General features: G+C 35.4%; 1 protein-coding gene across 2 annotated transcripts; it reads left to right on the top strand.

The window, feature by feature from the left end:
• The first annotated feature begins 1,188 nt into the window (after positions 1-1,188).
• On the top strand, positions 1,189-25,608 carry LOC111496760 (protein MOR1-like). Of its 2 annotated transcripts, none has more exons than XM_023147263.1 (54): positions 1,189-1,565; positions 1,693-1,798; positions 1,926-2,049; positions 3,124-3,203; positions 3,294-3,471; positions 3,548-3,612; positions 7,723-7,805; positions 8,011-8,096; positions 8,193-8,306; positions 8,709-8,828; positions 9,860-9,962; positions 10,509-10,645; positions 11,298-11,363; positions 11,449-11,563; positions 11,773-11,810; positions 12,709-12,780; positions 12,895-13,014; positions 13,324-13,429; positions 13,740-13,852; positions 13,963-14,050; positions 14,692-14,792; positions 15,079-15,186; positions 15,300-15,405; positions 15,492-15,571; positions 15,676-15,825; positions 15,938-16,013; positions 16,115-16,239; positions 16,322-16,432; positions 16,511-16,660; positions 16,748-16,822; positions 16,908-16,989; positions 17,067-17,173; positions 17,282-17,383; positions 17,473-17,547; positions 17,661-17,756; positions 17,836-17,937; positions 18,033-18,134; positions 18,322-18,504; positions 18,583-18,694; positions 19,021-19,097; positions 19,282-19,361; positions 20,214-20,276; positions 20,541-20,664; positions 21,437-21,559; positions 21,647-21,724; positions 21,927-22,085; positions 22,172-22,330; positions 22,655-22,752; positions 22,883-23,039; positions 23,124-23,240; positions 23,393-23,488; positions 24,416-24,487; positions 24,690-24,963; positions 25,060-25,608. In XM_023147263.1, exons 1-54 carry the CDS (start codon positions 1,406-1,408, stop codon positions 25,332-25,334), a joined length of 6,069 nt encoding a protein of 2,022 aa, XP_023003031.1. In that variant the 5' UTR covers positions 1,189-1,405; the 3' UTR covers positions 25,335-25,608. The 2 variants fall into 2 exon arrangements, with proteins under 2 accessions (XP_023003031.1, XP_023003032.1); XM_023147264.1 differs by having other exon boundaries at positions 1,406-1,565; positions 25,055-25,147.
• The last annotated feature ends 357 nt before the right edge of the window (positions 25,609-25,965 follow it).

The following is a 25,965-nucleotide window of genomic DNA, read 5'->3' on the forward strand; positions in this document are numbered from 1 at the left end:
TCCTTCTATAAATTTAGGACTAGGAGTATTTCTATTCAAAATTGCGGAAAATTTTAAAACTTATTATAATTATTTATATTAAATGGAAATACAAAGAGTCGAATCAACCGCTAAATCTTGTGTCTTTCTTTTCTCGCCCTCTCTTCGCCAATCTTCCTTCTCTATGAAAGCTTTAAGAGGTGTGAGAGTTGCCCCCACCATTCCTGCACGAACCCATCAATCTTCATCTTTTCCCATCCATCTTTCTCTGCCCAACCTGACCTACACCATTCCAATCACAACCCTACTTTCTCGGACGCTCAACACGTGGATTCATACTCTCAAGGTTGGTGAAGATCCATGCACTATGAACCAAGAGATGAGAAATGAGACTGAGATTAAGAAGTTGGTTGGAAGAGAGAGATTTTGTTTCTTTTGGTAGTCTTACGTGAGAGTTTTAACTTTTGGTGTTTATTACATTCTTGCAATTGTTTCATGTATACTCTTGCATGAATTAAGAAAAAACAGAGCAAGTATGAAAAAACACATGGAAATAAAGATGTAGAAGAAGCCAAGCTTCTAATTTTAATTCTTTTATATCATCAAATCATTGTGACTCAGATTCAATTTTACCCCAAATATCAATCTTTTATTTTTATTTTTTTTTATAATACTGTCATTGTACGGCCCTCAAATCTGAAGTTTATAAATTAATTGTTACTAATTTATTTATTCTAAAAATAAAAGAATGATTTGCACAAGCCTAGATATCTTATTAAAATTTTGAATGCATTTTATTCACAAGAATAAAGTCGACGCACAGAAACAAATCTTTGTTTAGAAACTTTGGAGATTTAAATATTCTCAATTAATACAAAAGGAATCAGTGGCCGCTCCCCCCTGGAGTCTCACTATAGTCTTCTTTAAAGCATTGTTTGGGGCCCCACAATTTGAACCGCTCAACCATTGTAAATTCAATATATCATTACCTCACGCTCCCTCGAGAATGCTGGTCACCCCACGCGCCTCCCACTGCCACGCTGTCACGTTTGATTGGTTAACACTGACACGAGTGCAGGCCAGCAGGTAGAAATGCCCCTCCCCCAATGCGTACACCCCAAAATACCCTTCTGTTTTACACGGAATTGAGAAACGAAAAAAGGGGAAGAGGTAGAAATGCCTCCTCTCCCTCCAAAATACCCTTCTTTCTCCCACTCTCCCCCCTTTCCCCCCTCCTCTCTCTCTCCCTCTCCCTCTCCCCCTCCCTCTCCCCCTCCCTCTCCGCTCTGATTTAGGGCATCGCTTCGCAGCATTTCTTCTTTGAGAGTCGTGGTCTACCTGTTGCAGGCACTTGCCGGAGAGGAATATACAGATTACGGACAATTCTGCATTTCTTTTCCGTACATAGGATCAATAGTTAGTAAAAATGTCGGAGGAAGAGAAACTGCTTAAGGAGGCGAAGAAACTACCGTGGGAGGATCGGCTTTCACACAAGAATTGGAAGGTCAGGAACGAGGCCAACATTGATCTAGCAGCCGTCTGTGACTCCATTACGGATCCCAAGGATTCTCGTCTCCGCGAATTTGGTGAGTTCACTTTGGTCCATTTCCACTTATTAGATCTGGTATCATGGCTTTGCAGCTCAGTGTCCACGATCCAGTGCAGTGATTGATGTAGATCTTTGCTCATGCATTTGGTTTCTGATTTCTCTAGGTCCGTTGTTTAGGAAGACCGTCGCGGATTCTAATGCACCAGTGCAAGAGAAGTCACTGGATGCGTTAATTGCTTACTTGCGAGCTGCTGACGCAGATGCGGGGAGGTGGGAATCCTCTTGTTTCTCTATATGAACCCGTGGCTTATTTTACTCATCCACATTTGTATATGGTTCTTTAGAGTTACCAGTTAACATTATGGTTGTCTTTTCTTTTGGAAATTGTCGTTTATAGGTTCGCCAAAGAAATTTGTGACGCAATTGTTGCAAAATGCTTAACTGGTAGACCTAAGACCGTGGAGAAGGCCCAAGCGGTGTTTATGCTCTGGGTAGAACTAGAAGCCGCCGATGTTTTCCTGGTATTTTTCTTATGCATCCTGTAGGTTCAGTTATTGTTCTCAGATTATAGAATTTTGATTTCCGCGGTTTATATTCCAATTGGATACCCCGTGGAGAAGGCACAAACTTGCTTGGAACCTTTTTCTTGGATGAAACTTTTTGTTTGGGAATTATATGAGTTGGCCAGACTCACTTTGCTGCTGAAATTCGTGAGTGTTGGGCAATATAGAGACGGGATCATTTGGAAGCTTCACTAAATGGATGCCTACACCAGGGAGTCTGTTATATAGGTTCAGAAGCCAATCCTTTATATTTTGATGGCCGCCAAAATTTGTCATGTGCTTGAGAAATGAAGTCTTACAATCAACTATTTATTCAAATAATAATAATAAAAAAAAAAACAATTGTTGGCCAAGTTCTGATCATGAATCTTCGGATGCCTCTTGAGAAATTTCCTTTTTCCACAATAGATGAGAATACTTGAAGTGGGAAGTGGACGATCAGATGAAGTCCAGTTATACAGTCTTGATTCCTGGATTGATGGCTGGAAACAAAATCTATTGAAGAAACCTTAGAGAGTTTACTTAGGTCGTTACTTTCATTGAAGATTAAGTTTAAAAATTGTTTTGAATAAAAAAGTTTTCTTGGCCTTTCAAAAAAAAAAAAAAAAAGAAAAAAAAAAGAAAAAAAGAAAAAAAGAAAAAGAGTTTCTCTTGTTACTATGCTGCTAAAGTACCAGAATATGAAGTCCATCTAAATGTTGCTAACTCTCTCTTGTCTGTTGATGGTTTCTTTGGTTCATTTGTGCTAGGATATATTTTTGAGTCAAGGATGGGCTTTTGTTTCTCAATGTATAAACTATCTGGCTTTTATCTTTTCCTTTAATTTTTTTAATTTTTAATTTTTTTTTTGTGTGTGTGTGCTGGTATTTTTTTTTTTTTTTTTTTTTTTTTTTTTTTTTGAAAACTGCAGTTTTTTCTTTNGATCAGAAACAATTTTGTTTTAAATGAAAAATCAATTTGCAAACGGTAATTTCAATTTGTTTGTCATATATGCTAATATAATATCTTACTAGAAGGTTTATGCTAATATAGGATGCAATGGAAAAAGCAATAAAGAACAAAGTTGCGAAAGCAGTCGTCCCTGCAATTGATGTCATGTTTCAAGCTTTGAGGTTTGTACTTGGATTTTATGGTGTAGGTTCTTTGTCATTTTATTTTATTTTATTGTGTAATTCATTTATCATTTTCCTTGTGAGAAATAGTGACTTTGGAGCAAAAGTTGTTCCTCCAAAACGAATTTTAAAGATGCTTCCAGAACTCTTTGACCATCAAGATCAAAATGTTCGAGCATCTTCTAAGGGATTGACACTTGAGCTTTGTCGTTGGATTGGGAAAGACCCTGTAAAGTCAATATTGTTCGAAAAAATGAGGGATACAATGGTATGACAAATGTAGATGGCTAATATACGTCCTTTATCAATTCCTAAATATAACAATCTTGCATTTTGAATTTCAGAAAAAAGAGTTGGAGGCTGAGCTTGTCAATGTAACGGGGTCTGCTAGGCCTTCTCGAAAAATAAGGTTAACAATATTTAGTCTCTTTACATATTGCTATTGCCATTTTTTTTGTTGAGATAATATTATTGGCCTGATAGTGAATAGAGCATGCCCTCTAAGCAGCCATTATTCACTTGCGGTATTTACTGCCATTTTACTTTCATTGGAATGGCTATCTTGTCGTTTACTACTTCTCTCCCTTCTATATCCTTATTTAAGTAATATTTTATTGAGGTTGTAGTTCAAATGACATTTTATTATTACTGGGACATTGGAAATTGGTTTTATGGGTTTGCTAACCATGATGGTAGATTTGAGATAAATTTTCTTTTACCAATTTAAAGATTATTTATAACTACATTGATATAGATGTGCTGACAAGTGAGATACTTTAGCTATGCTGACAATTAAAGCATTGTTAAATTGTGGATAAATTGAAAATGCATCCATTATTCATATGATGAAATTTATTGTTACCTGCCAAGAAAAAAAAACCAAAAAAAAAAAAAAAAAAAGCTTCCGTAATTGAAGACTTATCAATTCTTGAGTTATTTGCTGATGCATGCTTCTTGCATTCTCTTAGTGGGCTTTGCCCCAGAGAAACAAAATGAAAGGAAAACGTGGGTGGGGAGTGACGTTTGTAGACAACTTATGCAAAATAAAAGTAGGGATGAATCGAAGAGTGTAGGAATGGGAAAAGATATATGTAGAGAGTGAGAATATGCAAGTGGTAGAGTGTTGTAGGTGATATATGCCAATGGTAGAATACTGGTGGAAGAATATGCCTCTCCGTGGATGGGCGGGGCATGGTTTCATCAACAAAATTAAAAGACTAAAAGAAGTCTTAAAGAAATGGAACAAGGAGGTTTTTTGGTTGTATTTCCACAAAAAGAAACCAACTACTAACTGAAATTGCTCTCCTTGAACAGATGGAGGAATCTGACTCTATCACACTAGTTAAACACACACAAAAAGCTCATGAAAGTAGAACTTATTTAGTTGGTAGTAAAGGAAGAGCAATCTTGGAGACAAAAATGTAAAAAACGATGGCCAAGAGGAGGGTGGCATAAACCCCAAATTTTTCCATCGTATCATGGCTACAAAGAAACGAAAGAGTACCATCATGGAAATTCTATCCACACAAGGAAGAAGTCTAGTAAACAAAAAAGAATTTGTCTAAGAATTTGTGTCCTTTTACACGTCCTTATATACAAAGGACAATGCTCTCTGCATATTTACCAATGATCTTGATTGGAGTCCTATTGATCAACAACAAGTTGCCTCCCTCAAGGTTGTTTTCACTGAAGAAGAGGTGGGGAAGGTGATTCAGCATCTGGGCTTTCGACAAAACTCCAGGACTGAATGGTTTTACCTTAGAATTTTTTAAAAAAATTCTGGAACTTTATGAGAGCGGATATCATGAGAGTATTTCAAGATTTTTTTTGAAATAGAGTTATCAATGACAACTTGAACTAAACATACATATGTCTGATCTCTAAGAAATTGGATCTCACAATCAGACTATACAAAATCATAGCAAGGGTATTATCAGAACGTCTTAAAAAGGTTCTCCTTCGTCATAATAATTGAGCAACAAACAACTTTTGTAGACGGGCGACAAATTCTTAATGCATCCCTCAGGGCAAACGAACTCATGGATGAATGGGAAAGAAAGAAACAAAGAAGTGTAGTCATTAAGCTTGACATGGAAAAGACCTTCGACAAGGTTGATTGGACTTTCCTCGAAAACATTCTTGTGGTAAAGGACTTTGACTCTAAATGGCAAAGATGGATAAAAGGATGCATCTCATCCACAAACTTCTCCATCAACATCAATGGAAGGTTGAGAGGGAAGATTTATGCCACACGGGGTCTGAGACAAGGAGATCAACTATTCCCTTTTCTTTTCATCATGTTAATAGACCGTCTCAGTTGCCTACTGACAAAAGCAGAATACGAAGGCAGATAAAAGGTTTTCAGATTGGTGATGAAGGCTTAAGCATCAACCACCTTCAGTTCACGTGCGACACAACCCTCTTTTCTGACTTGGTTGATGCCTCTTCCATAAAAAACATGATCTAGATGTAAAAACCTTTGAAGGATTCTTTCGACAAAATATCAATCTCCAAAAAATAGAGATCATGGGTGTCAATATTAGCACAGAGATTATTGAAGAATTTGTTAGCATATATAGTTGTAAAAAGGGAGAAAGGCCGAATAGGTACCTAGAACTACCTCTAAAAGGAAACCACAAATATTTTTCTTTTTGGAAGATTATTATTGAAAAAATAGAAAGAAGGCTGTCAACGTGGTCATCATAAGGTAGTAGACTCACCCTAATACAAGCTCTACATTATCCAACCTCCTCACTTACTATATGTCTCTATTTGAAATGCCAGAAAAAGCAGCCGGTAGATATAGAAAGATTATTTAGAAACTACTTGTGGAAAGATGACCCACACCTTGTTGGATGGAATATTATAAACCTCAGCATAAAAGGGAGGCCTCGGTCTTCTCGCGATAAAGAAGAAGAACAAAGCTCTCCTTGCCCATTGGATATGGAGATATCATCACACAGAAAAGGCCTTGTTGATAAATCTTATAAAGACCAAATATACTCCTACATCAAACAAAAATCAACTCTCTCCATCTTTTACCAAAGGGCTTTCGAAGTACATAAAGAAACATCAAAACCTCATCACCAACCGAGCTTGTCATAGGGGGGGTGATGAAGGAAGCACATCATTTTGAACCGACCCATGGATTGAAAACACCACGCTAGCCCTAAGGTATCCACTTGTGTATAGGCTCTCACATAGTAAAAAAAGTCACGACCAAAGAAACGTGGAATGTTGTCAACAAATTCTAGGGCCTGAAGGTTGGTAGGAATTTAAAGGATAATGAAGCAACAAAATGGGCCAAATTAAGTCTTGATTTTGCCCCTATGGTATTGTCAAATGAAGCAGACTCATTGACTTGGCTCCCCAGCACTGACGGGGTCTTTTCTACAAAATCCTTGACAATGGACATGGAGGAAAAAGTAGAAGCAATAAATCCCATGCTAGCAAAGACAGTATGGGGAGGACATTAGCCTAAACAGGTGAAGTTCTTCCTTTGGGAAATAGCGCATAAGTAAAGTATCTATTGGATATGGCCTTAAAGTATCGTCCTTATTTATGCAAGAAAGAAAACTTACTTGTGCAATAGCCATTAACATAAGTAAGAAAGAAAACGAATCACAAAACCACTTATTTATGCAATGCACATACGCTCAAAATTTATGGACAACGATTTTCAATATATTCGGATGACATCTCACATTTCCTAGGGAGGTAAAGTATCTATTGGATATGACCTTAATGTATCATCCTTTTAAGAATGCAAAAGTCGTACTATGGAAAAACTTCATCATGACTTTCTCTTGGAATATGTGGAAAGAAAGAAATTAGAGAATATTCGCAGATAAGACACAGACTTATACAAAACTTTTCGACAATGTTGTTTACCAAGCTATATCTTGGTGTAAACTGTCTAATATTTTTACTTCCTACAGTTATACCTCCATCATTGCAAATTTGGAAGGTCTTTTGTAAACATCATGAATATTTCATTCCTTTTGTAAATTTCAATGAAATTGTCTCTTATAAAAAAAGGTATTCAAATAAACTTATGATACTTATATCAACATTCTTGCTGCAAAGGTGTATGTGATAGCAATTACCATATCACCATAACAACACAAAAAATTCAGCAAGTCAAATGCTAATGCTAGGAAATTTTTCATAATATTAGTGGTTTTTCTCCAATTGACTTGCTCTTTCTCTGTTGTTCTTCACTATACTTCTTTTTAGATTGTTCATTATTTTTAAAATTATTCAAATTTCTTAATTTGTAACTTAAAAACATTTTTTTATTTGATATTGACATTTTCTCTATTGATTGCTTTTCAAGACGATTTCTATTTTGTAGTTCATTTTGGATTTTGTTTGTTGTTATAAATTATAGCCGTTATAACCTTTTCGGCTTTAGTACATTTCCCTAATTAGCCTTTTTTATATCTGTTTTTCCCATAGCATCCAATTTAAAGCTTTGCTTATTGTATTTGTGTTGAGATTAATTATGTTACTTAGTTAGGTCTGAGCAAGATAAAGAGCCGGAAAAAGAAGATACTTCTGAGGCTGTTGGTACAGGACCTTCTGAAGAATCTGTAGCTGATGGTATGTAGAAATTTATGGAAATTGGGCTAAAAGTGTTTTTTAGTTTCCTTTTTCTTTATTGTACGCAGAGGTTTATATGACTACTTTATTCAGTTTTTGAGATTAATTTTTCTTTGTCTAATGCTATTTATTTTGAGCTCATCATGAACAAATTATTCATTAATCACCAAAAACTTCTACCATTCTAATACACTTCAATTGTCAGTTCCTCAGGAAATAGATGAATATGACCTTGTTGATCCAGTAGACATATTGACTCCATTGGAGAAGTCAGGATTTTGGGAGGGAGTGGTTGGTGATTTTGATCTATTGCTTAAATTAATTATAATTTATATCTACTAGTTTTGCTATCCCACAATTTATTTTTTTTCCCTTGTTGATTTTCAGAAAGCTACAAAATGGTCAGAAAGAAAAGAGGCTGTTGCTGAACTGACCAAACTTGCTTCAACGAAAAAAATAGCACCTGGTGACTTTTCAGAAGTTTGTAGAACTTTAAAGAAGGTATGATATCTTCTCCGTGACCCTATTGTCTCTCCCAGGGCTTGAATTCAGTTCCTTGGACGGTCATATTTTTATTTCTCGTCTTTCAATTTTGAAATAAATATGTGACCATCTCTTTTTTCAATTTGTTTGCGACTGCCCATCCAATGAACACAAAATGTTTTGCTGCTTTGCAGTGCTATTCTGTAGTAAATATGTGATGCTGTCACATTCTTATATGCGTCCATCATGTATATCTTTTTTATATTACATATCAGGAACATTTGTTAACAAAATTTGATCTGTTTGATCAGTATTTTTAATTTTGTTTCAATCCATTATAGTTACCTAACTTGCTTGCACATGTTGAAAAATGAGTTCCAATATTTGACTTACCAACGAAAATTTGAATGAACTTTGCAGCTGATTACGGATGTGAATATTGCTGTTGCTGTTGAAGCGATTCAAGCTATTGGCAATATTTCCAGGGGTCTCAGAGCCAACTTTTCTGCGAGTTCACGATTCCTATTGCCAGTTTTACTTGTATGAATATTAGTTCAACTTTTCCTTCAGTAAATTATTAAAAATATCTCAATCAAGATATTTTTGTTGCCGCAAATGTCTGAATGATTTTATATTGGTATATTGTCTTTATGGCTTTTCTCTTGATTAGTAGTGAAGATTCTCATTCTATTAGATAGTTTTAATGTTATTATGACAAATCTTAGCCGTCATTATGAGCTTACATCAATTATTATCATTACTTTTTTAGATTTCTCTTAAGTCTTGTTTTACTTACGGCTCTCATTTCTATTTCTTCCTTTTTTCCAGTTGTCTACCTTTGTATTTGTTTCCTCGTCCAAATTTTAATCTAGTTTCACATTTTGAAGGATAAGACTCTGACTTTTTTTATAGTTGTGGCTGGCTTGTCAAACCATGTTATCAGCTATGTGTATGCGAGAAAAGAGAGAGACCTCTCTTCTTTTTGTTATTTCAACAATTGAGACTTCTTTCATGTTTCATATTGAAAGCTTTATTTCTCATAAAGGGGGAAAACTTTGAATTGAAGTCATCTTAATTGTTATTCTCTTCTCATTGGTCTTTTCATCTCTGGGGTGTCTCCTTAGCTTCTCTCTTTTCCCAGTGGGCAATAAAATTATTTTTGTTTTTTCATCCCATAAAAGGTTTTCTTTCTTAAATACTCAAATTGTATCACCACCTTACCTTACATTTAAGGAGTGCCGTTGTTTCTTATTAAAGAAAAAGAAATCATGCCTTTCAGTGAAAAAGTATTGTTTCTATGATAACTATCTCGGCCAATGGAGAAACTTGTCTGTGGGTATATTTAAGATCTTATGTTGCTGGTAAATTCTTGTTATTGAATTGCCTTTTATTCTTATGACTATTTGCACTTGCCTTCATTGCAAGCTTAATAACTTGATTTCTTTGTTGGTAAAGTTATGAACTTATGTTACTGGTAAATTCTTGTTAATGAATTACTTTTTATTTTCTTTTGACGATTGGCACTCGCCTTGGTAACATGCTTACAACTTGATTTCTTTGTTTTTTTATAGGAAAAATTAAAAGAAAAAAAACCTACTCTGACGGAGTCATTAACTCAAACTCTCCAAGCAATGCATAAGGCTGGGTGCTTAAGTCTTTCGGATGTCGTTGAAGGTAAGAGTTCAATTCTTGTTAGATTCATCCAATAGCAATTTTAAGACAATGTTTGGGTCAGTCTTTTAGCAATGAAATAAGTTCACCTATTCACAGAAGTTTGTATTATAAGTTTCGAAGCTGGTAAAACTGAATTGTTTGTTTTCTAGAAGGTTTCCTCTTGTCTTAGGAGTAACAAACTTCTCCATCGGCTTGTGTTTTGTTTTGGAATATTTGACACGGTTACTAAGTGTCAATCCAAAGACAAAAAGACATGCCTACTAAGTGTCTGAGAAAATGCTCAAGACTTTGTTCAACAAAGATAATACTCTTGTTTAACGATGTAAAGCTTTGTTCAACTTTTTTCAGCAGCCCCATGACTCTTGTTTAAGAATACATTTCCAGTAGGGTATATTCTTTGTGCGTCTGTCATAAGAAACAGAAAAATTAGAAAAAATGAATAAGCAGTACAGAGAGAGACCTTTTTTTATTTATTCCGTAGACTATGTTGCTCTTTCCTATCTGAAAAAAGGTGGTAATGATTTTTAATCAATGCTTTTGTGGCAGATGTCAAGACAGCAAGCAAAAACAAAGTTCCTCTTGTGCGCTCGTTGACTTTAAGCTGGGTTACTTTCTGTATTGAAACTAGCAACAAAGCTATTGTCCTGAAGGTGCATAAGGAATATGTCCCTATATTTATGGAGGTCAGTGAATTCCTGTGCTTTAAGCTTTGCTATTATTAGTTTTCAAGTGTATTAGTATTTCAGAATTATTTTGTTTACTCTCATGCGCTCTTAACTATTTCCGAATTCTCAGTGGTTGTTTCTATTTCAAATTCTTTTTTTCTTGTTTCCACTTTTTGATGATCAAAAGTTCAAGGATAAAAAGATTTCTGTGGCTTTGTGGCCTGTGGGATGGGAAGTTTGGGTAGGGGAAACAAAATTATCTAGACATATGGAGGGGATATTTATTTTTCTTTTTGCTTCCTGTTTGGCTTCTTTTTCAATTCTTTTATGAATAACTCTTTACTTTGATTATAGCCTGTTAAAACCTATTTCTCTCGAGGCTTTGCCTGTCATTTCTTATGATATTATTCCAACAAATTGGTTTTCTGTTGGACAAGAAGCTATTTCCCTTTTCAAATGTTTTGACAAGCATCATTTCTTACACATATGTGCAAGTGTGGATAAACTATATTGCTTATTGTTCGTATCATTTTTAAACGTGGATATACCGAAGTGTGAATTATTAGCTCTTTCTATTATTTTATATTCTTTAGGCTTTATACATTTATTTATGGGATCAGTTTGTCTTAATCTTACTGAATCTTAACATAAATTATTTTCCCCATTTAAGAGCCTTAATGATGGGACCCCTGATGTGAGGGATGCTGCCTTTTTGGCTTTGGCAGCGGTAGCAAAGGTAGTGATTTCAAGCAACTATTTCTCTTTTCAAGTTAATGCTTTGATTCTGCTGCTGAAACACATTTTCTTCATGACTATGATAGTCGGTTGGCATGAGACCTCTAGAGAGATCAGTTGAGAAACTTGATGATGTGAGAAGGAAGAGACTATCTGAGATGATCATGGGCTCTGAAAGCAGTGTACCTTCAAATGGCTCAGGTTTTTGACACTAAGTTTCTAGTAATTCAACATTCGATTAAATATTACCTTGTTAATTTTTCTATTTCAGTTATTTTCTAACTTTTACATTTCTCCTCTTTCTTTTTCTTTCTTCTTTCCTTTTTTTTTCTTTTCAAATGAACTTTTTAAAAAGTTAGCTCTACTTATTTTTATGTCAACTTTCTGAACTACCTTTTGTGGCATTGCAGCAAACCATGCTCCTGGTGCAACTGTTCCGTCAGTTTCGGTAGGTCGTAATTATTAGGATGATCTGTTTCTACCGTTCTCAGTTTTGTATATGTAATGCGCAGCATATAATTTTTTCTCATGAGAGAGAATAAGATGGATTTCGTTATCATATCTTATCAATCCATATGCCTTTCTATGAATTTCTTCATTCTAAGTGTTGTAAAATTAGGTTGTCTTGTGTGTTTTATTCAAGAAGCGTATAAGTTAGTATGAGAATCAATGAATAGATAAAACAAACACATTTGTATTTATGATAGTTTTTCTTTAGAAAACAAAGGATTACGTGTAAAAGATAATAATACGAAGAAAAAGATAAGTTATATCATCAAAGAAGTGAACTTTTCAGAGCAAATTCTCTCTCTTCCTTTTCTGTCTCCCAAGCCTAACAAAATGACCTCCAATCCAAAAGAATAGTACCTAACCGATAACTACAACAGGTCTTATTGGCCATTGCTCACGAGATGTTAAACCTAATATTTTTCCGAAGAACGTCCCACAAACGCTCCACCCCTCCATCTTATTATTTCCTGAAAGCTAAATACACCATAATTATGCAAAAAAAAAAAAACAAACCTGCCAGAGAACTCACCCTTTATACCTGGTGGGAGAGAACAACACAACTTCCTCCATCATGGATCTACAATCTCTTTCTTGCTGTTTTTGGTATATGGTTTCCTATTCTCATGGTCGCTATTATCAACAACTACTTGGATCTTATATCAGTTCCTTAGTCGACTCTTGGTCGTAGTGTCCCTTCTCTATTTCTTTAGTACCTGTTCAGTGTTTTCTCTTCTAAAATATTGTAACTGTATCTCCCAGAAAAATCTTCATATATTTTTTTGTTTATCTTCTTAGCTATTATTTTATGATGATATAACAGATTGAACCTTATGCAGGACTCTGATGGTTTGTTTGTTAAAAAATCGGCGGCAAGCATGTTAAGTGGGAAGAGGCCTGCACAGGCAGCTGTGAGTTAATTTATAAGTGTTTTGCTTTCCAAGGAAAACAAAATTATTCATCACTTATGTTATACTTTCTTGTCATTGTAGTGTATTCTAATAAATTTTATTTTTATTTCCCAGCCTTCTAGTAAAAAAGGAAACTCAACGAAATCAGGCACCAGTAAGAAAGCAGATGGTAGTGTACCTAGTGGAGCACCGCAGAAATCTTCTAAGCCCATTGAAGTTCCAGAAGATGTTGAGGTAATCTAATTACTTGTCTGGTTTGTTCTAGCTCTAGGTCTATCTTCTTTATGGATTTTGTTTGTTGGATTGTTCCAAAGGTTTTTTTTATTTTTTATTTTATTTTTTATGTTTCTTTGACTTCTTCGTTTCTTCTAATGAATGTTATTCTTTATGGATTTTTTTTGTTGGATTGTTCCAAAGGTTTTCTTATGTTTCTTTGACTTCTTCGTTTCTTATAATGAATGTTATATTGTTTTGCTTCATACAAAAAATGTTACCTGCTTCTTTATGTATAGTCTAATTTATGTTTTCACTAAACAATTGTAGCCATCTGAGATGAGCCTTGAAGAGGTGGAAAGCAGATTAGGTTCTCTTGTTGATGCAGATACAGTTTCTCAGTTGAAGAGCACGGTGTGGAAAGAACGTCTTGAAGGTTTTTATATTAATGAACTATTGTTATTACTTATTCCCTTAGTTACTCTTGTTGTGCTGATTGCCACTAGCCAACTTCAGTGTCTAGTTAACCACAATTATGTTCCAAAGTTGATGGTTAAGTGTAATAAAACCTATTGATTTCATTTCATTGAAAGAATAAATGTTGGCCAATGTTTGTCTGCCATATTGTTTATCATACAGTAGAATATTTCTCGCTCTCCTTTTCAGGGTTGCTTCCTTTTTGTGGTTGTGCTCCAGATTATTTTATTATTGCGTTGATACTTATACAAATTTAACTTATTTTTCAGCAATATCTTCATTAAAGCAACAAGTGGAAGGTTTGGAAGATCTTAATTTGTCAGTTGAGATACTTGTCCGTTTACTTTGCATTATCCCTGGTTGGAATGAGAAAAATGTTCAGGTTTTACTCTACCTTTGGTACTTTAACTTTCTCTTATTTATTTTGTTTGACGTGGGTTATTATATATTTATGCGTTCAAGTACCAAAGGTCATAAATTATATTTATGCAGGTTCAGCAGCAGGTAATCGAGGTCATAAATTATATAGCCTTGACTGCAAAAAAATTTCCAAAAAAGTGTATCGTTCTTTGCCTTTCAGGTGGGTAACTTGGACCATTGCAATTAAGTGGCTGAATGCTTGTTCCTTGTTTTTTTTTTATTATTATTATTTTTTTATTGGAAAAGGAACATGTTTCATTGATGAAGTGTATAGTTACAATTGATTAATCTTGGAGTGAAGAAAATCTCATAAATTTCAAAATATACCATATTAGAAAACAAAAAACCGCCCTGTATTTAAAGTTTTGACCAAATGTATAAACCCACAGGTCACAGCCATCACCAAAAAGCTTTGCGGCCTCCTGTTAGAATTTGTAATGAAAGGAGTATAATCAGAAAAAGATTTTGAAAGGGATTACAGTGAAAAGCTATGAAACTAAGCCAACTCAGATTTCCAATCTCATTCCTTTGCATTGTCATTAAGTTTATTCCATTGTACATTCTTTAATTTATGTCCATTGGGCATAGAATCTTCGACCAAACAACAGCTACTCCATTTCATCAAATACCCTGGCTCTTGAAACTTTCGTAATAACTGAAGCTAGGTATTCTTTTTTTCGATAGAAAAAAGTTTTTAATTCCTGCTGAAAGAAGGGAAGATTTCACCGTTCATCATTTCCCTTTCATTCTACATTGTTAACAAGTGGAAAAATGAATGCTTTTAATATTACGTACTTGTAGGTATAAGTGAACGTGTAGCAGATATTAAAACCCGAGCTCAGGCTATGAAGTGCCTTACTACTTTTTCAGAAGCAGTTGGTCCAGGATTTATTTTTGAAAGAGTAAGTATGGTTGATGGTTTATAAACTGGTTTAATTTTCCTCTTGTTAGTTTTTATTTTTCTCTCAACACTTGGTAGTTGGTATCAATGAAAACTTTTGTCTCTGGTTCTGAAAAAATGTGGCAATACTATTATAACTAAATCCATGTGCACTTTTGTAGTTTTATGCTTCTGTCTATAGTTCTGCATGCTTATTGTTTCTACCTAAAGTGGACTAAATGTAATTACAGTTTGTATATTTTGGTTTTTTTTCTCTATATTAAATACTATTTCCTTTAAATTCTCAGCTTTTCAAAATCATGAAAGAGCACAAAAATCCGAAGGTCCTTAGTGAGGGACTGTTGTGGATGGTTTCTGCTGTTGAGGATTTTGGTATATCTCTTTTAAAACTCAAGGTACTCGGTTCCTCTTCTTTGAGAATGGAAGTGTTTGGCTCTTCTATCTTAATTATTTATGGGTCTCATCGTTATGTGGTTTATTTATTAATGGATGAAAATAAATTTCACAGGATTTAATTGATTTTTGTAAAGAAACTGGTCTTCAGTCGAGTGCTGCGGCTACAAGGAATGCTACTATTAAGCTTTTGGGTTGTGTGCATAAATTTGTTGGACCAGGTGACTAGATCCTTCCTTTCTGTTTCTCGAATTGGAACTTGAGTCCTTAATAGTATAATTCCATCTCTAACCTTCAACTTTTGCAGAACTTAAAGGTTTTCTTTCAGATGTGAAACCTGCACTTCTTACTGCAATTGATAATGAATTTGAAAAAAATCCATTTGAGGTACGTAAGGCCCCAAATCATACATGCACCAAACAAACAAACAAATTTGTTTATGTATTGGATTATACTTTTTTTAGAGTTCTTGTTTGTCTGTTCACTTTCAGGGTACCGCTGCTGCTCCAAAAAGAACAATCAGGGCAGAAGAACTAACAACATTAACATCTGCTGGTGGGATGGATGGCCTGCCACGTGAAGATATTAGTGGGAAGATCACTCCTACACTACTGAAGAATTTTGAAAGTCCTGACTGGAAGGTTTAGAATTAGTTTTAAAAATTGTAGTCCACTCTGTTTAGTGTGTATTTTATACTTGACTTTGCTAGAAATTATTTTATTTAACTGATTAATACACATTCCTTCATTTTAGGTTCGTCTGGAGTCTATTGAAGCTGTGAATAAAATGTTGGAAGAAGCTAATAAACGCATTCAACCTACTGGGACATGTAACCTACTGGGACATCTTCCCCTTGCTTTTGTTTTTTCTTTTCTTTTTTCATTTTGATAATCTTTTTTGTTTGATAATTCATTTGTAAATATTTTCCAGCGGACTTACTCGGAGCTCTAAGAGGGCGCTTGTATGATAGCAATAAAAATTTGGTCATGGCAACTTTGGCAACCATCGGTAATATTGCTTCTGCAATGGGTCCAGCTGTTGAAAAGTCGGGCAAGGTTAGTTGTGGATCCTTGGAAACTTCTTATTTTCTTATCTTCTGGGAACTTGTGCTTCACTAGTCCTTTATCTTGTGCACAGGGTGTGTTATCAGATGTCTTGAAATGTCTTGGTGACAACAAGAAGCATATGAGGGAAGCCACTTTGAATGCTTTAGATGCCTGGCTAGCTGCTGTCCATTTTGATAAAATGGTATGTCTTTACCCTGTATGGTGTAGTTATAAGCAACGTCTAACATTATATGACAGGAGATATTTGTTCGTTCTTCAGATTCCTTACGTGACATTAGCTCTAGTGGATAATAAGCTCAGTGCAGAAGGGCGGAAGGACCTTTTAGAATGGTTGTCGAGGAAGCTTTCTGGAATCAATGATTCTTCTGATTCCATACAGCTGCTAAAACCAGCTTGCTCTGCTTTGACGGTACCATACTGACATTTTGGCTGGAATTTTTGGGCATATGTTTTACTTGTCCTCTTCCAATTGCTTACGAGAATAAAATTACTTTAGGACAAATCTTCTGATGTTCGAAAAGCAGCAGAGGCATGCATTACTGAAATTTTAAGGGTTGTGCGACAGGAAGCAGTACGTATCACGAAAACTGCTCTGTATTTACTATCTATTTAGTTCTGAGTATTTCCTGAATTTTGTATGTTTTCCTAATCAATAGGTTGATAAAATTCTTAAAGATATTAGTGGGCCAGCCTTGACCCTTCTTCTTGAACGCCTGAAACCCTGTGGTGCTTTTCAAGGTATGCTGCTGGCTCGGTTACATTTATTTCTGTATTACTGTCTGGAGATTTAAATGTGTTCAACTTGCTTCTGACAGAATCCTTTGAGCCTGCTAAACAAATCTTGACATCCAAAAATGCTGTAAAGGTTGGAAAGGCCACTTCAAATGGTGTTGCCAAGCATGGACATAAAACTATATCATCTGTATGTTCTTTTGGCTAGAATCTGTAGCATTTTTAGATTTTAGGAACTAATTTAGTGATCATACTAGTCTCATTTGCCCCCCTTCAACTTGCTCATCTATTTTTACAGAGAGGCACCATTACGAAGGGAAATAGGACTGAATCCTTAATATCTGCGCATGATTTGGCTGTTCAATCTCAGGCTTTATTAAATGTCAAAGACTCAAATAAGGTGCCTGCTTTTCTGATCCACATCCTTCTGCCTGATCTTATCAAATAATTTACTTAAGTTTTTCATTACACTGACTTGTTGATTTGTAGGAGGAAAGAGAGAGAATAATAGTTCGTAAGTTTAAGTTCGAAGAACCACGCATAGAGCAGATTCAAGACCTTGAGGTTTGTATATAAGTTTGCTTTGTATCCGTACTTAAATGAATTTTATTTTGTATTCTAATTTCCAAATGTTCACATACATATATTTTAATTTCTGATTTGTGGCTTCAATGCAGAATGACATGATGAAGTATTTCAGGGAGGATTTGCAGAGAAGGATGTTAAGCACTGATTTTAAGAAGCAAGTTGAGGGTCTAGAAATGTTGCAAAAGGTGTTTTGTTAAGCAATGTCGTCTTTTAAACTCATGGGACATTCCAAAATGTCATATTGACAAACTTTTTTGACTCCAGGCTCTAGCGTCAATTGGAAAGGATATTATTGAGGTTTTAGATATTCTACTAAGATGGTTTGTTCTTCAATTTTGTAAATCAAATACAACATGCCTACTAAAGGTATAGCTTAGGCTTCCCCGAACACATGTTTTCTTTCCCTTTTTTCCCACACATTATTTTCTATCTGGAATGTCTAATTAGGTGGAAATGATCAGGTGTTAGAGTTTCTTCCTGAACTTTTCGAGACCTTGAAGGATGAAGGATACTGTATAAATGAGTCTGAAGCGGCCATCTTTCTTCCATGCTTGATAGAAAAGGTGCTTCAGAGTGTTCTAGATTTGATTTGAAGTAGTTGATTGTTTGAAATTTTGTATGTTGTTTTTCTAGTGTCAAGATGCCAAATTGTTTTCATATGTTGTTTACTTGTAATAAAGTATTTTTGTTGTTTATTTTCATTTGTTTTGCCTCTGGGAAAAACACTTACTCTACTGCATGGTGCTGTAGTTGGGACATAATATTGAGAAAGTGAAAGAAAAGATGCGGGAGCTGACCAAACAAATCATCCAGACTTACTCTGCAACAAAAATGTTTCCCTACATACTAGAGGGATTACGTTCTAAAAACAATCGCACTCGGATTGAATGTGCTGACCTTGTTGGATTTTTAATGGATAATTATGGATCTGAGGTAAAAAGAATTGAATAAATTTCTGTGTGCAATTTTTAGTTTCAACTAAATGTTTGTTTTTCTCCTCCATTTCTGTAGATTAGTGGGCAGTTGAGATCGCTGCAAATTGTTGCAAGCTTAACAGCAGAGCGTGATGGTGAAATTAGGAAAGCTGCTCTAAATGCCCTCGCTACTGGTTACAAGATTCTTGGTTAGTCTTGGTGTTACTGATCTCCTTCCCCATCATGGGGAATCCAAGGATAATGAAACCATTTTAGTTCGTTTTTTATTTTTTTTATTTTTTATCATCATCACCACATGTTTTCTTTCTTTCAGTTTATAACATTATTATACTGTATCAACTTGTTCTTGCCTTCTTCATTTTTGTTGGTAGAGATAGCAAGAGAGCAATGTTTATGCTTTGCTTCCTTCCTTTTGCTTGCCCATGGATGATTGTTTTCTTTCTTTCAGCTCCTTTCCTATTATGTTGTGACAATATTCCACCTGGCCGTGCTGAATGTTTGGTGTTCTTTATAGGTGAGGAGGTATGGAGATATGTGGGAAAACTGACAGATGCTCAGAGAAGCATGTTGGATGACAGATTTAAGTGGAAGGTCTGTTTATATTTTACATGCATAAATGTTCGTGCATGCGCAAAAACAGCGAGAATAATAGAACACCTGCAACATATTGATGCATGAATGTGTGGATGCACTAATTATCTGTAATATGAATGACATGGTCTAGCTTCTTTCATGTTTCCATTTTCATTCTGTACTTTTGTGTAACTTGTTCCAGGTTAGAGAAATGGAGAAAAAGAAGGAAGGGAAGCCTGGTGAAGCTAGAGCTGCTATGAGACGGCCTCTTAGGGAATATGAGTATGTACCCTATTATACCCAGTCATTTGTATTTTGTTTTCTTCAAAGCATTTGATGTTGTGGCATGATATTTGTTTTGTGCGATTTTTGTGAAACCTACTGCAGTTTGTTTGCTTTTTGAAATGATTGTAGGCCTGCTTTGAGGCAGTCTTGTTGGTAATATGTGTATTCTTTGAGACAGTCCTCTAGGGAATATGTTTATCCTTGGGGGCAGTCCTGTAGGGAATATGTTTATGCTTTGAGACAGTCTCTTAAATATATAGTCTCTAATCTCATTGCTTGGTGGAGAATTTTTTTTGTTATTCACCTTGGATGGTTGGAAGGCCTCTCCCTCCTAAAATATATGAGTTTCTTCTTAAGAAAAAACTGAGTTTTCCACACAAGAAAAAGAAAAATCTACGAGTTTCTTTGGCAACTATATTTTGTAGAATGGATGCCCTATAAGAATAGTGAAGGTGCACACAAGTTGGAAAAAAAAAATCTTGATATCATGAAAAATTAAAGAAATGAATGCTTTTTTAAGATTGCAAAGTATGCAACAATTGTCTCTCTTTTTTGGGTAATATCACTTTTCAGAAAAGATGCCCCAAAGGACAGTATAATAACTTCCTGGGATAGTTTTCCCCCTTTTTGTATCATTTCATCATATCAATGATATAGATGGATGAATGTTTCTCATGAAACAAAATGTGTGCATGTGAATAAATGGGCATAACCATTTGGTGTAGCAGTTATGTTGAATTCTCCAGTTCTGGTTCAATCCTTTCTTCACATAGTGATATCATTTATTATGTATCGTTGTTTAGTCCCGTAGTTTTTACTTTTCTAATCTTAGTTTTTGCAATTGTCTAGATCTGACATAGCTGAGCAAAGTGGTGAAGTTTCTCGATCCATGTCTGGAACAGTTTTAACAAGGTATTTGGATATTTCTGATCTATGAGACAATATGGTGCATCATAGATTTAAAATTTATGCCTTATCATGCCGCTGAAACAATGAGTGCCATCAGGCCCAGTAATGTATATTGATGCCATGGTGTGTACTTCTGCATTTTTTTTTTCCTTACGTGCCATGTCCTCTAAAAACAAGTGTTTGCTTCTTTAGGTTTTCATTATTTTGTTGTTTGTAGTTCTATATTTGTAATACATAATTCTTTATTTTGTCGGACTCAAATTCCAGGAAAAATTATGGTTCTGAGATTAATATGGAGAGACAATCGGTGCCACAACCACTTACAACGGCCAATGGTCCTACAGATTGGAATGAAGCCATGGACATTATTTCTTTTGGCTCCCCCGAGCAGGTGAAAAACTCTTTTTTTCCCTTGTGGATTTTTTCTCCAACGGGTTATATTCTCTTGTTATGTGCAAGTAGATAATTTTTATTGATGATTGCCTGCATCTGAAGAAATCAGTAGGGATTAGATTTCTTATTGGAATATATTTGTAGATACCGTAAGATCCATGGAAGAATAAATCGGCAAGAGGATCAGGGATCCACTTGAAAATATCTCACAAGAGGAAACCATTGAACTCCATCACATATATAGCAGTAAAACAACATCCTTGACCAAAGTTTGACAAATACTATTAAACGTTCTGAAGGTCTAAATCTCATATTGAAGGATTCTCATTTCGCATTCCAATGGTAATAATTAGAATTAAAGCCAAAATATCTTACAAGAGGAAACCATTGAACTCCATTACATATATAGCAGTAAAACAACATCCTTGACCAAAGGTAGACAAATACTATTAAACGTTCTCAAGGTCTAAATCCCATACTGAAGGATTCTCTTTTTGCATTCAATGGTAATAATTACAATTAAAGCCAAAACCACTATTCCATAGAGGTTTTTAATTCTTCTCCTTCATTCCGAACCTTCTATATTTTCTCTACTTGTATGATCTAAATAAGTTTGAAATGTTTCAGTTTGTTTAGTATTTTGTCTATTCAGATGAGTAGTATTTGGCAACCAGCTTCTTATTCATTAAATTTAAACAGTTGAATCTGATTGTAGCTTTCTTGGGTTAAAACAGTATATTTATGTTAAGTTTATTTGGGTACCTTTGCAGTCTGTGGAAGGAATGAAAGTTGTATGTCATGAGTTGGCTCAAGCCTCCATTGACCCAGAAGGCAGTTCAATGGATGAGCTAACAAGGGATGCTGATAGACTTGTTTTATGCTTGGCAACAAAAGTAATAGCAGTGCTATTTCAAGCCTCTCATATTTGGATTTCTTTTGCCCATTTTATTATTTTTCTCTTTAATGTGTTCTCTGTATAGGTTGCCAAGACTTTTGACTACAGTCTGACTGGAGCTTCTTCAAGGTCCTGTAAATATGTTCTCAATACCCTTATGCAGGTGCTTACCAGTCGATTTTCATTGGGGTTCTAAGAATTCTGCTTTCCAACCGTTAATTCTACACAGGAATTTTAGCAACCGAAAACAACAATTAACTCTGCTAAAAGAAATTGTCATATACGAAATGTCCAATCTATTATTTTACAATGAGATTTTGTAAGATGAAACCTTTCTTGTTAATTTAAAAGTTAATCTTTTGCAGACATTTCAAAACAAAAGACTTGCTCATGCTGTCAAGGAGAATACTCTGAACAGTCTTATTACCGAACTCCTTTTATGGCTTTTGGATGAACGAGTCCCACATATGGATGATGGAAGCCAACTTTTGAAAGCTCTAAATGTTTTGATGCTGAAGATTCTGGTCATTAGTTTCTCAAGATGCTTCCTATTGGCTGGGTTCTTGGGAATTTTTTTTAATAAGTTCAAGCTGTTTGTTTTATTATACAGGATAATGCAGATCGTACTTCATCCTTTGTGGTACTAATCAATCTATTGCGTCCACTGGAACCCTCAAGATGGCCGTCAACTGGGTCCAAAGAGTCATTTGCTTCCAGAAATCAGAAGTTCTCTGATTTGGTTGTGAAATGTCTTATTAAACTTACAAAGGTAGTCTCCAGAGCTACCATGTCAGAGCACCCTTTGAATCTCTTTTGACTTTTGAAATCCCGGATCCATCTATTAGGAAACTAACCATTGGCAGATTTCTCAAAAGAAGACTGCAGAAAAAACTGCTTTGAGATTTACACTGCCTTTTTTTTTTTTAAACAAAAAAGAATTTTAAAATTTTCCAAGGAACTGAATTTCAGTATTATTAAAATGGTGTTTGTTTTAATGCTGTGTGTTTGTGTATATGTATGTGTATACCATCTAGATAAATTCTGGATGTTCATTTTCGGCGTGTGATATTCAGTGATGGTTTCCTGGTGACAGGTCCTTCAAAGCACTATATATGATGTTGATCTTGATCGCATCTTGCAAAGCATCCATTTATATTTACAAAATCTGGGGATGGAAGAAATTAGGAGAAGGTATCCATTGTATTTGGCATATGGTTTCTTTATTTAACTCACCTAACCACCCCCAACGGAAAAGTAAAATATGTCACTTATTGGCTTTATAATATTTTATTTATGTCGCTCTTCTTCTTTCTCATTAAAGAGCTGGAGCTGATGATAAACCTCTGCGAATGGTTAAAACTGTTCTACATGAACTCGTAAAGCTTCGTGGTGCTGCTATAAAGGGCCATCTCTCTATGGTTCCTATTGATATGAAACCTCAGCCAATTATTCTTGCCTATATTGATCTTAATCTTGAGGTAGAATAATTTATATGGTCAATTCTATTAGTATTATGCTACTGTGAAATACTGATAGCTTTTGATATCTCTACGTCCAAGCAGACATTAGCCGCTGCAAGAATGTTGACTTCAACTGGGCCTGTTGGCCAGACTCATTGGGGTGACTCGACAGCAAATAATTCTTCTTCTGGCACACAATCGGCTGATGCACAGTTGAAGGTATTGAGCCCTTGCATGCAATTGATACTTTTTCTATTTGTCTTCTAAGTTATCGTCAGTTATGTTTACATTATTGCTATTATTTTCTTTTTCCCTTCTGACATGCGTCATAGATCAATTTCATTCTTCTGTTCGTGTGCATTTTACTGCAGCAAGAACTTGCTGCTATATTCAAGAAAATTGGAGACAAGCAGACATGCACCATTGGATTATATGAATTATATAGAATAACTCAACTTTACCCAAAGGTAATGGACTATCTTTGTGCATAAATATTGTTATTGTAATAAGTGTGCATGTGAACGGAGAGAGGTAAGATGCATGACCCATGTCCATGATTTGGATTAAGATTCGAAATTTGAATTTGATGGTTCCGGCATTCCCCTGCGATATGGTTCCAGCATTCCCCTGCGATATGGTTCCGTTACTTTTCGCTTTTGAGAATGAGAACTATCATCCTCACAAACCTCTCAAACCAGCAAAAGTTTTTTTAGCATGTTTTGTTCTCACTCACTCACATGCATTCTAGGCTCGTTTTTAAGAGTTAAAACTATCCCCACAGATCAACCTTAGTCCTTCAACATACTTTATCCGTACTCACATGCATTTTAGGCTCGTTTTTAAGAGTGAAAACTATTCCCACAGATCAACACAAATTTTTTCACCATGATTTGTCCTGTCGACATGCATTCTAGGCTCACTTCTAAGAGTGAAAACCCGCCGACCAACACGGGTCCTTTCAGCATGCTTTGCCCTCACTCACATTCATCTTAGGAAAGTTTCCAAGAGATCACTCAACATGGAATTTCTCAAAGCCAAGCACGTTTAATTATGAAGTTCCTATCATTTCTTTTAAGCCTTTTTTAGTTATCCTATCCTTATGATAACTCTTATTTGGATGTGGTCATGATTCATTCATGCATCATTCCTTTACCCCGGTGTTGTATAAGACGTTTTTTCAGAGGGAATGGCTCAATGAAAGGCTCTATAACACAACTAGACATGAACGTTAATCAGATTCCAATTACAAGCAAGTGGCCCTCCTAAGAACATCGAAAATTGAATTGGGCTTTGTGTTCTCGAGAGGATGACAATAACTTGTTTTTTCTTTCTTAATATAAAAATGAGAAGCCTCTGCCATGTAGTTGCTTAGCATCATCTTTTCTATTTCTCAGGTTGATATTTTTGCTCAGCTTCAAAATGCTAGCGAGGCATTTCGCACATACATTAGAGATGGTTTGGCCCAGGTTTGTGTCTTTATCCTTTTACCGTGAATGACCCATTGAGATTTTTCTTACAATTTTCTCCAGGTTTAGTTATGACAGATGTGTCTATTGACCTTATGCTTATTTGTGAATGGCATGGAAATATTATTGCATCTCCTTGTTTAACTGATACGAATTGGTTGATGTTCGTTATTATAATTTTTATAATATAATTTCATTGCAGATGGAAAGGAACGCAGCAGCCGGGAGAACCCCTTCAAGTTTGCCACTGTCAACCCCTCCTCCAGCGTCCTTGAGTTCTTCTCCCGACTTTGGAGCCTTGTCTCCTGTACATACCAATTCATTAACAGAAGCAAAATCACTGAATGTGAAGCCTGAACCGACTAACTTTACTTTGCCACCATCATATACGGAAGACAATAGGATTATTACTTCAAGAGGTCCCACGCCTGATTACTCACTGGGAGACCAAAGGAATGATAAATATATAAGCGGAGGTAAAATGATACTGTTATTTGAGTTGAGCTTTTGTTTCGTTCACACTATGTTTTCTCATTGGATCTGATAATGGGTTATTTTCTGGAAAAGCTCAGTAACGAGTGGGACACTTGATGCAATAAGAGAGAGGATGAAAAGTATGCAATTAGCCGTGGCTGCTGGAAACCACGAATCGGGAAGCAAGCCATTAATGTCCGTAAATGACAATCTACACCAAGGAATGATTTCTCAAATTTCTCAAGCGCCATCAGAGCCTGTTGTTGTCGAGAATTCTACTCAAAGTGGGGTCCTTCCCATGGATGAGAAGGCATTATCTGGACTTCAAGCCAGGATGGAAAGGCTTAAAAGTGGAACGATTGAACCTCTGTGAGAGCTACCAAGTCTGAACACAAGCCGCTGTCGTGTACGATAGGAGAGCTAAAATGTGGATGCCGTTAATAGAGATGAGTATATGGTTTTATTGGTTGCTGGTGCTTATTTTTTAAGAGCGCAATTTTGTTTAAATTTCATGAATGTCTGTCAGGTCGTTAAAAATCGCCAGCATTATTGGTGTTTAAAGAATTGCTATAAAACCAATGGCAGTCGCTCACTTCAGTAAAATATATATTGGGAATCACATGATATATGTTATTCTTTCCTGTCCATCCACCGCAAGGCTAGATGTATTATTTCTAAAATTCCTCTCGTCCATTTTAAATTAGAGCTTTGGGGTGTTCAACATTTTTGTTTGAGCAAATCTTTGACCGATTTGTCTATTCGATTTGGGTCAATTATGTTAAGTATCTAGGATTAGCATTTTTTTCGTGCCAGCATAAGCAAAGTTCTATACACCATGAAGGCATTCAGTATTCAAATTTGATGACATATTTGCATGAACACAGGAAGAGCCAACATTGGACCAAAGCCCTTACCCACGTTCTCTCTCTAATATGTGTAGTCTAAATTTATAACCTTTTCTTTTATGATTAGAATTTATTGAAGTATATGAATGTGTAGTGTTT

This window comes from Cucurbita maxima, unplaced genomic scaffold, assembly GCF_002738345.1.
Source record: "Cucurbita maxima cultivar Rimu unplaced genomic scaffold, Cmax_1.0 Cma_Scf00023, whole genome shotgun sequence".
Classification (NCBI taxonomy): Eukaryota; Viridiplantae; Streptophyta; class Magnoliopsida; order Cucurbitales; family Cucurbitaceae; genus Cucurbita; species Cucurbita maxima.

Excerpts from the sequence above, each read along its gene's own strand:
- LOC111496760 (XM_023147263.1), top strand. The coding sequence starts at position 1,406 with ATGTCGGAGGAAGAGAAACTGCTTAAGGAGGCGAAGAAACTACCGTGG. Across the intron at positions 14,051-14,691 it reads TATCGTTCTTTGCCTTTCAG|GTATAAGTGAACGTGTAGCA; the intron begins GTGGGTAACTTG and ends ACGTACTTGTAG. Across the intron at positions 22,086-22,171 it reads TTTTGATGCTGAAGATTCTG|GATAATGCAGATCGTACTTC; the intron begins GTCATTAGTTTC and ends TTTATTATACAG.